This window comes from Panulirus ornatus, chromosome 17 (assembly GCF_036320965.1).
Source record: "Panulirus ornatus isolate Po-2019 chromosome 17, ASM3632096v1, whole genome shotgun sequence".
NCBI classification, from domain to species: Eukaryota; Metazoa; Arthropoda; class Malacostraca; order Decapoda; family Palinuridae; genus Panulirus; species Panulirus ornatus.
The window spans coordinates 4,397,148-4,410,928 of record NC_092240.1 but is presented as its reverse complement, the minus strand read 5'-3'; the positions used below and the strand labels follow the sequence as shown (position 1 = coordinate 4,410,928).

Here is a 13,781-nt window from a genome sequence, read left to right as displayed (position 1 = left end):
GTCTTGGGAGTAAAGTCAGGGGTTAGTGAGAGGACAAGAGAAAGGGAAGGAGTAGCAGTACTCCTGAAACAGGAGTTGTGGAAGTATGTGATAGAATGTAAGAAAGTAAATTCTCGATTAATATGGGTAAAACTGAAAGTTGATGGAGAGAGATGGGTGATTATTGGTGCATATGCACCTGGGCATGAGAAGAAAGATCATGAGAGGCAAGTGTTTTGGGAGCAGCTGAATGAGTGTGTTAGTGGTTTTGATGCACGAGACCGGGTCATAGTGTTGGGTGATTTGAATGCAAAGGTGAGTAATGTGGCATTTGAGGGAATAATTGGTATACATGGGGTGTTCAGTGTTGTAAATGGAAATGGTGAAGAGCTTGTAGATTTATGTGCTGAAAAAGGACTGGTGATTGGGAATACCTGGTTTAAAAAGTGAGATATACATAAGTATACTTATGTAAGTAGGAGAGATGGCCAGAGAGCGTTATTGGATTACGTGTTAATTGACAGGCGCGCGAAAGAGAGACTTTTGGATGTTAATGTGCTGAGAGGTGCAACTGGAGGGATGTCTGATCATTATCTTGTGGAGGCTAAGGTGAAGATTTGTATGGGTTTCCAGAAAAGAAGAGTGAATGTTGGGGTGAAGAGGGTGGTGAGAGTAAGTGAGCTTGGGAAGGAGACTTGTGTGAGGAAGTACCAGGAGAGACTGAGTACAGAATGGAAAAAGGTGAGAACAATGGAAGTAAGGGGAGTGGGGGAGGAATGGGATGTATTTAGGGAATCAGTGATGGATTGCGCAAAAGATGCTTGTGGCATGAGAAGAGTGGGAGGTGGGTTGATTAGAAAGGGTAGTGAGTGGTGGGATGAAGAAGTAAGAGTATTAGTGAAAGAGAAGAGAGAGGCATTTGGACGACTTTTGCAAGGAAAAAATGAAATTGAGTGGGAGACGTATAAAAGAAAGAGACAGGAGGTCAAGAGAAAGGTGCAAGAGGTGAAAAAAAGGGCAAATGAGAGTTGGGGTGAGAGAGTATCATTAAATTTTAGGGAGAATAAAAAGATGTTCTGGAAGGAGGTAAATAAAGTGCGTAAGACAAGGGAGCAAATGGGAACTTCAGTGAAGGGCGCAAATGGGAAGGTGATAACAAGTAGTGGTGATGTGAGAAGGAGATGGAGTGAGTATTTTGAAGGTTTGTTGAATGTGTTTGATGATAGAGTGGCAGATATAGGGTGTTTTGGTCGAGGTGGTGTGCAAAGTGCGAGGGTTAGGGAAAATGATTTGGTAAACAGAGAAGAGGTAGTAAAAGCTTTGCGGAAGATGAAAGCCGGCAAGGCAGCAGGTTTGGATGGTATTGCAGTGGAATTTATTAAAAAAGGGGGTGACTGTATTGTTGACTGGTTGGTAAGGTTATTTAATGTATGTATGACTCATGGTGAGGTGCCTGAGGATTGGCTGAATGCGTGCATAGTGCCATTGTACAAAGGCAAAGGGGATAAGAGTGAGTGCTCAAATTACAGAGGTATAAGTTTGTTGAGTATTCCTGGCAAATTGTATGGGAGGGTATTGATTGAGAGGGTGAAGGCATGTACAGAGCATCAGATTGGGGAAGAGCAGTGTGGTTTCAGAAGTGGTAGAGGATGTGTGAATCAGGTGTTTGCTTTGAAGAATGTATGTGAGAAATACTTAGAAAAGCAAATGGATTTGTATGTAGCATTTATGGATCTGGAGAAGGCATATGATAGAGTTGATAGAGATGCTCTGTGGAAGGTATTAAGAATATATGGTGTGGGAGGCAAGTTGTTAGAAGCAGTGAAAAGTTTTTATCGAGGATGTAAGGCATGTGTACGTGTAGGAAGAGAGGAAAGTGATTGGTTCTCAGTGAATGTAGGTTTGCGGCAGTGGTGTGTGATGTCTCCATGGTTGTTTAATTTGTTTATGGATGGGGTTGTTAGGGAGGTGAATGCAAGAGTTTTGGAAAGAGGGGCAAGGATGAAGTCTGTTGGGGATGAGAGAGCTTGGGAAGTGAGTCAGTTGTTGTTCGCTGATGATACAGCGCTGGTGGCTGATTCATGTGAGAAACTGCAGAAGCTGGTGACTGAGTTTGGTAAAGTGTGTGAAAGAAGAAAGTTAAGAGTAAATGTGAATAAGAGCAAGGTTATTAGGTACAGTAGGGTTGAGGGTCAAGTCAATTGGGAGGTGAGTTTGAATGGAGAAAAACTGGAGGAAGTAAAGTGTTTTAGATATCTGGGAGTGGATCTGGCAGCGGATGGAAACATGGAAACAGAAGTGGATCATAGGGTGGGGGAGGGGGCGAAAATTCTGGGGGCCTTGAAGAATGTGTGGAAGTCAAGAACATTATCTCGGAAAGCAAAAATGGGTATGTTTGAAGGAATAGTGGTTCCAACAATGTTGTATGGTTGCGAGGCGTGGACTATGGATAGAGTTGTGCGCAGGAGGATGGATGTGCTGGAAATGAGATGTTTGAGGACAATGTGTGGTGTGAGGTGGTTTGATCGAGTAAGTAATGTAAGGGTAAGAGAGATGTGTGGAAATAAAAAGAGCGTGGTTGAGAGAGCAGAAGAGGGTGTTTTGAAATGGTTTGGTCACATGGAGAGAATGAGTGAGGAAAGATTGACCAAGAGGATATATGTGTTGGAGGTGGAGGGAACGAGGAGAAGAGGGAGACCAAATTGGAGGTGGAAAGATGGAGTGAAAAAGATTTTGTGTGATCGGGGCCTGAACATGCAGGAGGGTGAAAGGAGGGCAAGGAATAGAGTGAATTGGAGCGATGTGGTATACCGGGGTTGACGTGCTGTCAGTGGATTGAATCAAGGCATGTGAAGCGTCTGGGGTAAACCATGGAAAGCTGTGTAGGTATGTATATTTGCGTGTGTGGACGTATGTATATACATGTGTATGGGGGTGGGTTGGGCCATTTCTTTCGTCTGTTTCCTTGCCCTACCTCGCAAACGCGGGAGACAGCGGGGGAAAAAAAAAAAAAAAAAAAAAAAGAAGACTAGGATAGTTTACACAGAATCTTGCATCAGCACAGGAAATCAGCTTGAGCTAATTTCCTGTGTTGTCTGGCAGGAATAAAATTTGGCATCAGATTTAGGAGAAACCCCATACCAGATTTGATGTGTATTTCCATCCCTTTAGAGAGACTGCAGAAAGATTCAGTGGCAAGACCTTCCTGAGACTTTCAACTCTGGTCCAACACAGAGCAGACTTGGGAATCTCCCAGGATAGAATTTTTGGGAGATCTCAAATGTTGCAAAAAGCAAGTGTTTACCCAACAGGATATCTTTTAGGTCTGCAGCCGTGCCATGCTATGGCATAGCACTAAAATAATCGCCTTTCCAGAGGTCAGTCCAGGTGAAGTCACAACATCAAGATCTGAATGACAAGGAGGATTCATATGTATGAGGTGAAAGGCAGTTGTAGCATCAGTGTAATTCAGGTTTTACCCTTGATAAGACAAAGTGAAAGCTCATCTGACCATCTGAATATACCTCTCTATTTCCAGCCATGTAAAGAACTGGCTTTGAACTGAACAAGAATGTTCTGCACTGAACTACAGGCCAGTCTAACTTACAAGTATGCTTTGTAAGACATTGGGAAAGATAATCAGAAAGCAAATGTGTGACTTCTTGCACAAAAGAAACTTTCTAAATTGGGGACAACATGGCTTTACAGAAAGGAGATTATCCATTACCGATCTTTCTGACTTCTATGACATGGTGAGCTTCATCTTAGATAAAAGAGAGGGATGGGTAACTGTGCCTTCTTGGATAGCCAGAGAGCCTTTAACATGGTTCCTTATCAGACGTTGACTAAAAAGCTAGAACTCCAGGCAGGAATGAGGGGTGGTCTTCAAAGGACAGAAGACTCCCTTACTGGAACGGACCAAAGAACACAGGTGCATCCTTGTGGATACCTCGCAGTCTCAAGGGGTCTTCATCCAAACAGCCAGCTTGCTTGATTGGGTTACTGGTCGACCATGCAGCTGGAAGCCACAGCCCTCTGGCCCACACAGCATGGTTTGTCTGGTACCCTTTATAGGTACTAGTCCAATGCACTCTTGAACTTCTCCAGCATGAATCCCATACAGCTTATGAAAGCAGATGGCATGAATCCCATACTGTTCATGATGGCAGATGGCAAAGTGCTGAAGAGTCTGATGTTTTAGGTGTTTTCTCTTTTTGTGCATATGTCACTGATCAACACCTTAACATGTAGCATTCCCATTTTGAAGGTGACCTCTACCACTTTCTCTACGGCATACTGTGAAGACATCAATAACAGGCTAAATGAAGTTTTATGAATGATGATGAAAAGTTTCACAAGACATAAAACTGCTGCTGAGAATATCTAAGTACACACAAGAATCTAACCAAATTGAATACTGCTGTCTCGCATGGTCACCAACCAAACAACAAGAAATAAACAAGTTAGAATTCGGAAGCACTTCACAAATAAAATCAGAGGAAGGTAGTAGTTGGCATGCAGCCAATGACAAGGAAGGTATATTACCGGTATTATCCATCTGGGTACCGGGAGGGTTAGCGACATCTGCTTAGTGAGCCAGCACTTTAGTGGCTGTCAAGTTGCACTCCTCTAGCCTAAGTAGCTGTCTTTTCTTTCTGCCTAATTAACATGTGGATTATTGGCATTGTTCAAAAACATACAATCTCTCCACATCGCATTTAACACCTGACAATACTTGACTCATGCAGCTCATTCTTCGCAACTCTAGATATTCCTGTGCACTTTGCACCAGCCCTGCCTTTTGACAAAATGGTAGAAGCAGTTGATAGAAATAATAAGTAGGAACATTTAGGTAAGAACATTAGGTAGAAACATTAGGTATAAGCAGTGGGCAAGAGCATTAGACAGAAGTAGCCATTTGGAACATTAGGTAAGAGCCTCTGCAAACACTGCACTAGACATGCCCTCTACCAGTGGCCTATTAAGGATGAGGCACTAAAAGATAAGAAGCAGCACTGGAGTTCTTTAGTTATGGAGACTCTGATGTCATTGCCATCCTTTGAGGGTGCCAGATGAAACAGGCAATAGAGATATATATAGAGAGATAGGAAGAGAGGAGAGTGATTGTCTCCCAGTGAATGTCAGTCTGCTGCAGGGGTGTGTGATGTCCCCAAAGGTGTTTAATCTGTTTATGGATGGGGTGGTTAGGGAGGTGAATGCAAGAGTTTTGGAGAGAGGGGCAAGTATGCAGTCTGTTGGGGATGAAAGGGCCTGAGAAGTGAGTCAGTTGTTGTTCGTCGATGATACAGCTCTAGTGACCGATTCAAGTGAGAAACTGCAGAAGTTGGTGACTGAGTTTGGAAAGTGTGTGAAAGGAGAAAGCTGAGAGTAAATGTGAATAAGAGCAAGGTTAATATGTATGTAGCATTTATGGATCTGGAGAAGGCATATGATAGAGTTGATAGAGATGCTCTGTGGAAGGTATTAAGAATATATGGTGTGGGAGGCAAGTTGTTAGAAGCAGTGAAAAGTTTTTATCGAGGATGTAAGGCATGTGTGCGTGTGGGGGGGAGGGGGGTGATTGGTTCTCGGTGAATGTGGATTTGCGGCGGGGGTGTGTGGTGTCTCCATGGTTGTTCGGTTTGTTTGTGGATGGGGCTGTTGGGGAGGTGGGTGCAAGAGTTTTGGAAAGGGGGGGGGGGGGGTGCAGTCTGTTGTGGATGGGAGAGCTTGGGAGGTGAGTCAGTTGTTGTTCGCTGGTGGCTGATTCGTGTGAGAGGCTGCAGGGGCTGGTGGCTAAGTTTGGTGGGGTGTGTGAGGGAAGAGAGTTGGGAGTGGATGTGAATGGGAGCAGGGTTGTTGGGTACAGTGGGGTTGAGGGTCAAGTCAGTTGGGAGGTGGGTTTGAGTGGAGAGGGGCTGGAGGAAGTGGAGTGTTTTGGGTGTCTGGAAGTGGATTTGGCGGCGGATGGAACCATGAGAGCGGGGGTGAATCGTGGGGTGGGGGAGAGGGCGAAGTTTCTGGGAGCCTTGAGGAATGTTTGGAGGTCGGGAGCGTTGTCTTGGAAGGCAGAAGTGGGTGTGTTTGAAGGAATAGTGGTTCCAACAATGCTATATGGTTGCGAGGCGTGGGCTATGGTGCGGAGGAGGGTGGATGTGCTGGAAATGAGATGTTTCAGGACAATATGTGGTGTGAGGTGGTTTGATCGAGTAAGTAATGTAAGGGTAAGAGAGATGTGTGGAAATAAAAAGAGTGTGGTTGAGAGAGCAGAAGAGGGTGTTTTGAAATGGTTTGGTCACATGGAGAGAATGAGTGAGGAAAGATTGACCAAGAGGATATATGTGTCAGAGGTGGAGGGAACGAGGAGAAGTGGGAGACCAAATTGGAGGTGGAAAGATGGAGTGAGAAAGATTTTGAGTGATCGGGGGCCTGAACATGCAGGAGGGTGAAAGGCGGGCAAGGAATAGAGTGAATTGGAACGATGTGGTATACCGGGGTCGACGTGCTGTCAATGGATTGAACCAGGGCATGTGAAGCGTCTGGGGTAAACCATGGAAAGTTCTGTGGGGCCTGGATGTGGAAAGGGAGCTGTGGTTTTGGTGGATTATTACATGACAGCTAGAGACTGAGTGTGAACGAATGGGGCCTTTGTTGTCTTTTCCTTGTGCTACCTCGCACACATGAGGGGGGGGGTTGTTATTTCATGTGTGGCGAGGTGGCAGTGGGAATAAATAAAGGCAGACAGTATGAATTATGTACATGTGCATATATGTCTGTGTGTGTATATATATATGTGTACATTGAGATGTATAGGTATGAATATTTGCGTGTGTGGACGTGTATCCATATACATGTGTATGTGGGTGGGTTGGGCCATTCTTTCGTCTGTTTCCTTGTGCTACCTTGCTAACGCGGGAGACCGACAAAGCAAAGGAAATATATATATATTTGGGGAAGAGTAGTGTGGTTTCAGAAGTGGCAGAGGATGTGGGGATCAGGTGTTTGCTTTAAAGAATGTATGTGAGAAATACTTAGAAAAACAAGTGGATTTGTATGTAGCATTTATGGAACTGGAGAAGGCATATGATAGAGTTGATAGAGATGCTCTGTGGAAGCTATTAAGAGTATATGGTTTGTTAGGTAAGTTGCTAGAAGCAGTGAAAAGTTCTTATCAAGGATGTAAGGCATGTGCATGAGTAGGAAGAGAGGAAAGTGACTGGTTCCCAGTGAATGTCGGTTTGTGTCAGGGGTGCGTGATGTCTCCATAGTTGTTTAATTCTTATATGGATGGGGTTGTTAGACAGGTTAATGCAAGAGTTTTGGAGAAAGGGGCAGCCAAAACATGGCCATGGAATGAGTCACAGAGGTCACAAATCTAGGCTGTGGAAATGAGCTATTTGTGAGGAGCATATGGTATGACTAGATGCTATGAAGAAAGAGTTTAATGGGTGTATGAGAGATGCAGTATGGCTGGGAATGCAAAAGGAATGAATTGTGAAGCGGTGAAAATGGTGACCTGTAATAATTTGAGGTTGCTTGGACAGGTGGAAAGAATACAAGAACGGGAATTTACAAGGAGAGCGTGTGTAAGACAGTACAATTAAAGGGAATGGTGAGAGAGGAGGACCATCTGTGACATAGGTGAGCAGAATGAAAGAATACCAAAGGAAGAGAAATGGAGGAAGAATGCATGGAATGGTGTATGCAAGAGAGGCATGTAAGGACAGGGTTAAGTGGAGACCCTTTTGCTGTGGCCACCCTCTTGATGGGAGCTCCCCAATGGACCAGGTGTCAGAAATACAGATACATTCATAGACAGACAGATAGACTATCTGAATTGTATTCTTCTTAAAGATAGGATTTAATCACTTCGCACGTAAGATGTGAACACAGATGCAACTGGAAAAAATTTCTTTTGAAAACACGCTTAGGTTGGACACAATTTTTTTTACCTTTTCATACACCTTTCCTGCTTGTGACTTGCTGGCAAGGTTAATCAAGTGGGCCACAGCCTTATCGTGTCCATCTGGATGGCTTGTTTCAAGTCCCTTCAAACTTGCTACAAGACTTTTTAACATTTTCATGGATACTAATGCTTCATAATTGGTTTTAATAGCCTCAAACAAGGACCTGAGGATACAGAGAATGAATCAGGTTACAAAAATCCAAAAGCATAGAAAATTAATATTATCTATTTATATTTTGCTTTGTCACTGTCTCCCGCGTTAGCGAGGTAGCGCAAGGAAACAGACGAAAGAATTGCCCAACCCACCCACATACACATGTAGTATATACATACACGTCCACACACGCAAATATACATACCCATACATCTCAACATATACATATATATACACACATAGACATATACATATATACACATGTACATAATACATAGTCTGCCTTTATTCATTCCCATCGCTACCCCTCCACACATGAAATAACAACCCCCTAACCCCTCATGTGTGCGAGGTAGCGCTAGGAAAAGACAACAAAGGCCACATTCGTTCACACTCAGTCTCTAGCTGTCATGTAATAACACACTGAAACCACAGCTCCCTTTCCACATCCAGGCCCCACACAACTTTCCATGGTTTACCCCAGACACTTCACATGCCCTGGTTCAATCCAATGACAGCACGTCGACCCCGGCATACCACATTGTTTCAATTCACTCTATTCCTTGCACGCCTTTCACTCTCCTGCATGTTCAGGCCTCGATCACTCAAAATCTTTTTCACTCCATCTTTCCACCTCCAAGTTGGTCTCCCACTTCTCGTTCCCTCCACCTCTGACACATATATCCTCTTGGTCAACCCTTCCTCACTCATTCTCTCCATGTGACCAAACCATTTCAAAACACCCTCTTCTGCTCTCTCAACCACACTCTTTCTATTACCACACATCTCTCTTACCCTAATATTACTTACTCGATCAAACCACCTCACACCACATATTGTCCTCAAACATCTCATTTCCAGCACATCCACCCTCCTCTGCACAACTCTATCCATAGCCCATGCCTCGCAACCATATAATATTGTTGGAGCCACTATTCCTTCAAATATACCCATTTTTAATTTCCGAGATAATGTTCTCGACTTCCACACATTCTTCAATGCTTCCAGAACTTTCGCCCCCTCCCCCACCCTATGATTCGCTTCCATTTCCATGGTTCCATCCACTGCCAAATTTACTCCCAGATATCTAAAACACTTCACTTCCTCCAGTTTTTCTCCATTCAAACTTACCTCCCAATTGACTTGTCTCTCAACCCTACTGTACCTAATAACCTTGCTCTTATTCACATTTACTCTCAGCTTTCTTCTTTCACACACTTTACCAAACTCAGTCACCAGCTTCTGCAGTTTCTCACATGAATCAGCCACCAGCGCTGAATCATCAGCAAACAATAACTGACTCACTTCCCAAGCTCTCTCATCCACAACAGACTGCATACTTGCCCCTCTTTCCAAAACTCTTGCATTCACCTCCTTAACAACCCCATCCATAAACAAATTAAAACAACCATGGAGACATCACACACCCCTGCCACAAACCAACATTCAATGAGAACCAATCACTTTCCTCTCCTCCTACACATACACATGCCTTACATCCTCAATAAAAACTTTTCACTGCTTCTAACAACTTGCCTTCCACACCAAATATTCTTGATACCTTCCCCAGAGCATCTCTATCAACTCTATTATATGCCTTCTCCAGATCCATAAATGCTACATACAAATCCATTTGCTTTTCTAGGTGTATACAAAAATTACAAAAATTGAGCTTAGACACGTTAGTTATTTTCAAAGCAAATTTCTTCTCTCAAGTTCCTACCTGCCTACCTACAGATCTTTTTTTTTTTTTTTTTTGCCGCTGTCTCCCGCGTTTGCGAGGTAGCGCAAGGAAACAGACGAAAGAAATGGCCCAAACCACCTCCATACACATGTATATACATACGTCCACACACGCAAATATACATACCTACACAGCTTTCCATGGTTTACCCCAGACGCTTCACATGCCCTGATTCAATCCACTAACAGCACGTCAACCCCGGTATACCACATCGATCCAATTCACTCTATTCCTTGCCCTCCTTTCACCCTCCTGCATGTTCAGGCCCCGACCACACAAAATCTTTTTCACTCCATCTTTCCACCTCCAATTTGGTCTCCCACTTCTCCTCGTTCCCTCCACCTCCGACACATATATCCTCTTGGTCAATCTTTCCTCACTCATTCTCTCCATGTGCCCAAACCATTTCAAAACACCCTCTTCTGCTCTCCCAACCACGCTCTTTTTATTTCCACACATCTCTCTTACCCTTACGTTACTTACTCGATCAAACCATCTCACACCACACAATGTCCTCAAACATCTCATTTCCAGCACATCCATCCTCCTGCGCACAATCTATCCATAGCCCACGCCTCACAACCATACAACATTGTTGGAACCACTATTCCTTCAAACATACCCATTTTTGCTTTCCGAGATAATGTTCTCGACTTCCACACATTCTTCAAGGCTCCCAGGATTTTCGCCCCCTCCCCCACCCTATGATCCACTTCCGCTTCCATGGTTCCATCCGCTACCAGATCCACTCCCAGATATCTAAAACACTTTACTTCCTCCAGTTTTTCTCCATTCAAACTTACCTCCCAATTGACTTGACCCTCAACCCTACTGTACCTAATAACCTTGCTCTTATTCACATTTACTCTTAACTTTCTTCTTTCACACACCTACAGATATGTATTGCAAAATTCTGCCATTAGATAGAGTATGCATGTTCTGCTCAATAGATATGCTACCAGTTCAACAATAGTCTCTTTCTCTACAGCCACACACATTCCACAGTTGTCAATCTCACTTCATTTGGGCTCTTCTCAACCATTTATCCAGCCTCCATTTAAAGGTTTTTGTGTTCAATCCATGCACCTTTTCTATGTCACTTTTAGCAGTATATCAAATAACCTCTCCAACTCATCTACTGAGCTCTCATAAATCTTAACTTGATATATTTGGTATATTCTAAAGAATTCTTGTAAAATTAAAATTTTTCTGAATTGTGAAGTATTCAGTTCTTAGGTACTGCCTTTGAGTCCTTAAATCTGTTGTTATTTATAGATTATTACACATTTTTCATTTTTCTTCTGATTTCCGTCTAATTTCCTGATTTCAGCCTGCTATGATGGTGACTATGTGACCCAGTAGTATTCTATAAACTTCTTGAGTGATCCTACAATGAACATTTTCATCACCAATATTCTGTTTCTTCTTAAGAAATTTCTCAACATCACTCAACTCACCACTTGATTTATCAGTATGATTTTTTTAAGGATGTTCGCTATATTTCAGCTTTTCATTTACAGCTAATCCAATGTCCTTCACTGTCTTCTTCACCACTCTCCTTTCATGCTGGCACCTTGTAAATTGTAACAGTTGTATTGCAAGGATTTACATGATTTAGATATTCCAATTTCTCTTCAATAAATTCCATGAGTTTCTCCTCCAACAATTTACATTCAAAACTTACCTCTTCTTGCATTTTCTCTTTGTCTTCTTCTCTGCTTATAATTTTACTAATTCTGGTAGTGTCTGCAAAACACTGTACTATACTTCCTTTTACCTCTATTCATGTCATATATCATTATCATGATGAGGACAGACGCTAATACCCATTCACATAGTACCCCTAATATATTACCTTCCCATTATTCATAGTTTCATAAACCACCACCCTGAATTTTCTGTCTGTCAGGTACTTCTTGACCCATCTTCAAAGCTTACCTTCATGCTTTGTTCAAATACAAAATTCTATAATCAGTGAAATAAAATGCCTTAGCAAAGTCAAGAAAAATAGCACCTATTCTCCTTCCTATGTTTGTGTCAACATTAACACAAAATATGTAAACAAAGAAGAAAATTTTTTTAATTTTAGTGATCTATACTCTAAGTACAAATACCAAAGACAAATCATTAAGGACCTTCATTTTTAAAGCCACTGTTCCCTAACTATTCCAAATTGTATCTTTTAATTGCTCTTTCAAAGACTTTTATTACATGTCACATCAAGCTCACCATATAGCTCACTGTATAGGAAATACAGTTGCTAGTTAAGTGATAAAGTCACTGATGTTGATGTGCTTTCTTGTATTGTGTTCAGGATTTGTTTCAGAGGATTAAGTATTTTTTACAGGAATAGATTATTGCTGTAGAATGTAGATAATTGACAGTACATATATAGCATAAATGCAAATGAAAAAAAAGTGCAAATACAAGTCATGTTTTATGATATATGTAAAACTGAGGTATGCTTTTCGTTGTTGGCAAAGGGTTTTATTGCACAATGCACATTGCTCATATACCTCTAACCTTTTTAAGGATATATGAAGGAAGATGTAGTTCATGAAGCACTGTGCTTAACTGAAGTAAATGATTAATAGGAAAACCTGATGATTTTGATATGCATAGGAAATGAAGATTGTACAATAAATATGAAGTCTGTTGGGGATGAGAGAGCTTGGGAAGTGAGTCAGTTGTTGTTCGCTGATGATACAGCGCTGGTGGCTGATTCATGTGAGAAACTGCAGAAGCTGGTGACTGAGTTTGGTAAAATGTGTGGAAGAAGAAAGTTAAGAGTAAATGTGAATAAGAGCAAGGTTATTAGGTACAGGGTCAAGTCAATTGGGAGGTGAGTTTGAATGGAGAAAAACTGGAGGAAGTGAAGTGTTTTAGATATCTGGGAGTGGATCTGGCAGCGGATGGAACCATGGAAGCGGAAGTGGATCATAGGGTGGGGGAGGGGGCGAAAATTCTGGGGGCCTTGAAGAATGTGTGGAAGTCGAGAACATTATCTCAGAAAGCAAAAATGGGTACGTTTGAAGGAATAGTGGTTCCAACAATGTTGTATGGTTGCGAGGCGTGGGCTATGGATAGATTGTGCGCAGGAGGATGGATGTGCTGGAAATGAGATGTTTGAGGACAATGTGTGGTGTGAGGTGGTTTGATCGAGTGAGTAACGTAAGGGTAAGAGAGATGTGTGGAAATAAAAAGAGCGTGGTTGAGAGAGCAGAAGAGGGTGTTTTGAAGTGGTTTGGGCACATGGAGAGAATGAGTGAGGAAAGATTGACCAAGAGGATATATGTGTCGGAGGTGGAGGGAACGAGGAGAAGAGGGAGACCAAATTGGAGGTGGAAAGATGGAGTGAAAAAGATTTTGTGTGATCGGGGCCTGAACATGCAGGAGGGTGAAAGGAGGGCAAGGAATAGAGTGAATTGGATCGATGTGGTATACCGGGGTTGACGTGCTGTCAGTGGATTGAATCAAGGCATGTGAAGCGTCTGGGGTAAACCATGGAAAGCTGTGTAGGTATGTATATTTGCGTGTGTGGACGTATGTATATACATGTGTATGGGGGGGGGTTGGGCCATTTCTTTCGTCTGTTTCCTTGCGCTACCTCGCAAACGCGGGAGACAGCGACAAAGTATAATAAAAAAAAAAAAAAATCAAGCTCACCAGTCTATACTGTTTCGGAGGAAACATCTTCCTCTGTGCACTGGTCAATTTGCGAATGTCTGCTGTAATGCTTTCATCAAGGTTTTGTTTCACCAGTACTATCTTCAGTTTTGCTAGTCATCTCTGAATTCTACAGAAAAATAGATGTTATTCCATTCAGTCCTAGCAATGATTTCCCTTTGAGTGGGACTATATGTGCTGGTTTATTTCATTTTTTTCTGTTACTTTCATATCTGTAATGGCATTTGCATCAACATGGTTAAACACCTTGT

At 42.5% G+C, this 13,781-nt stretch overlaps 1 protein-coding gene across 1 annotated transcript in view; it reads right to left on the bottom strand.

Annotated features, from left to right (window-relative positions):
* l(2)k09022 (HEAT repeat containing 1 homolog l(2)k09022) overlaps positions 1-13,781 on the bottom strand; it is a 341,532-nt gene that overhangs the window by 245,224 nt on the left and 82,527 nt on the right. Inside the window, exon 9 of the mRNA XM_071671810.1 lies at positions 7,932-8,109. Coding sequence (XP_071527911.1) covers positions 7,932-8,109 — 178 coding nt within the window. The remainder of the gene's footprint in view (positions 1-7,931; positions 8,110-13,781) is intronic.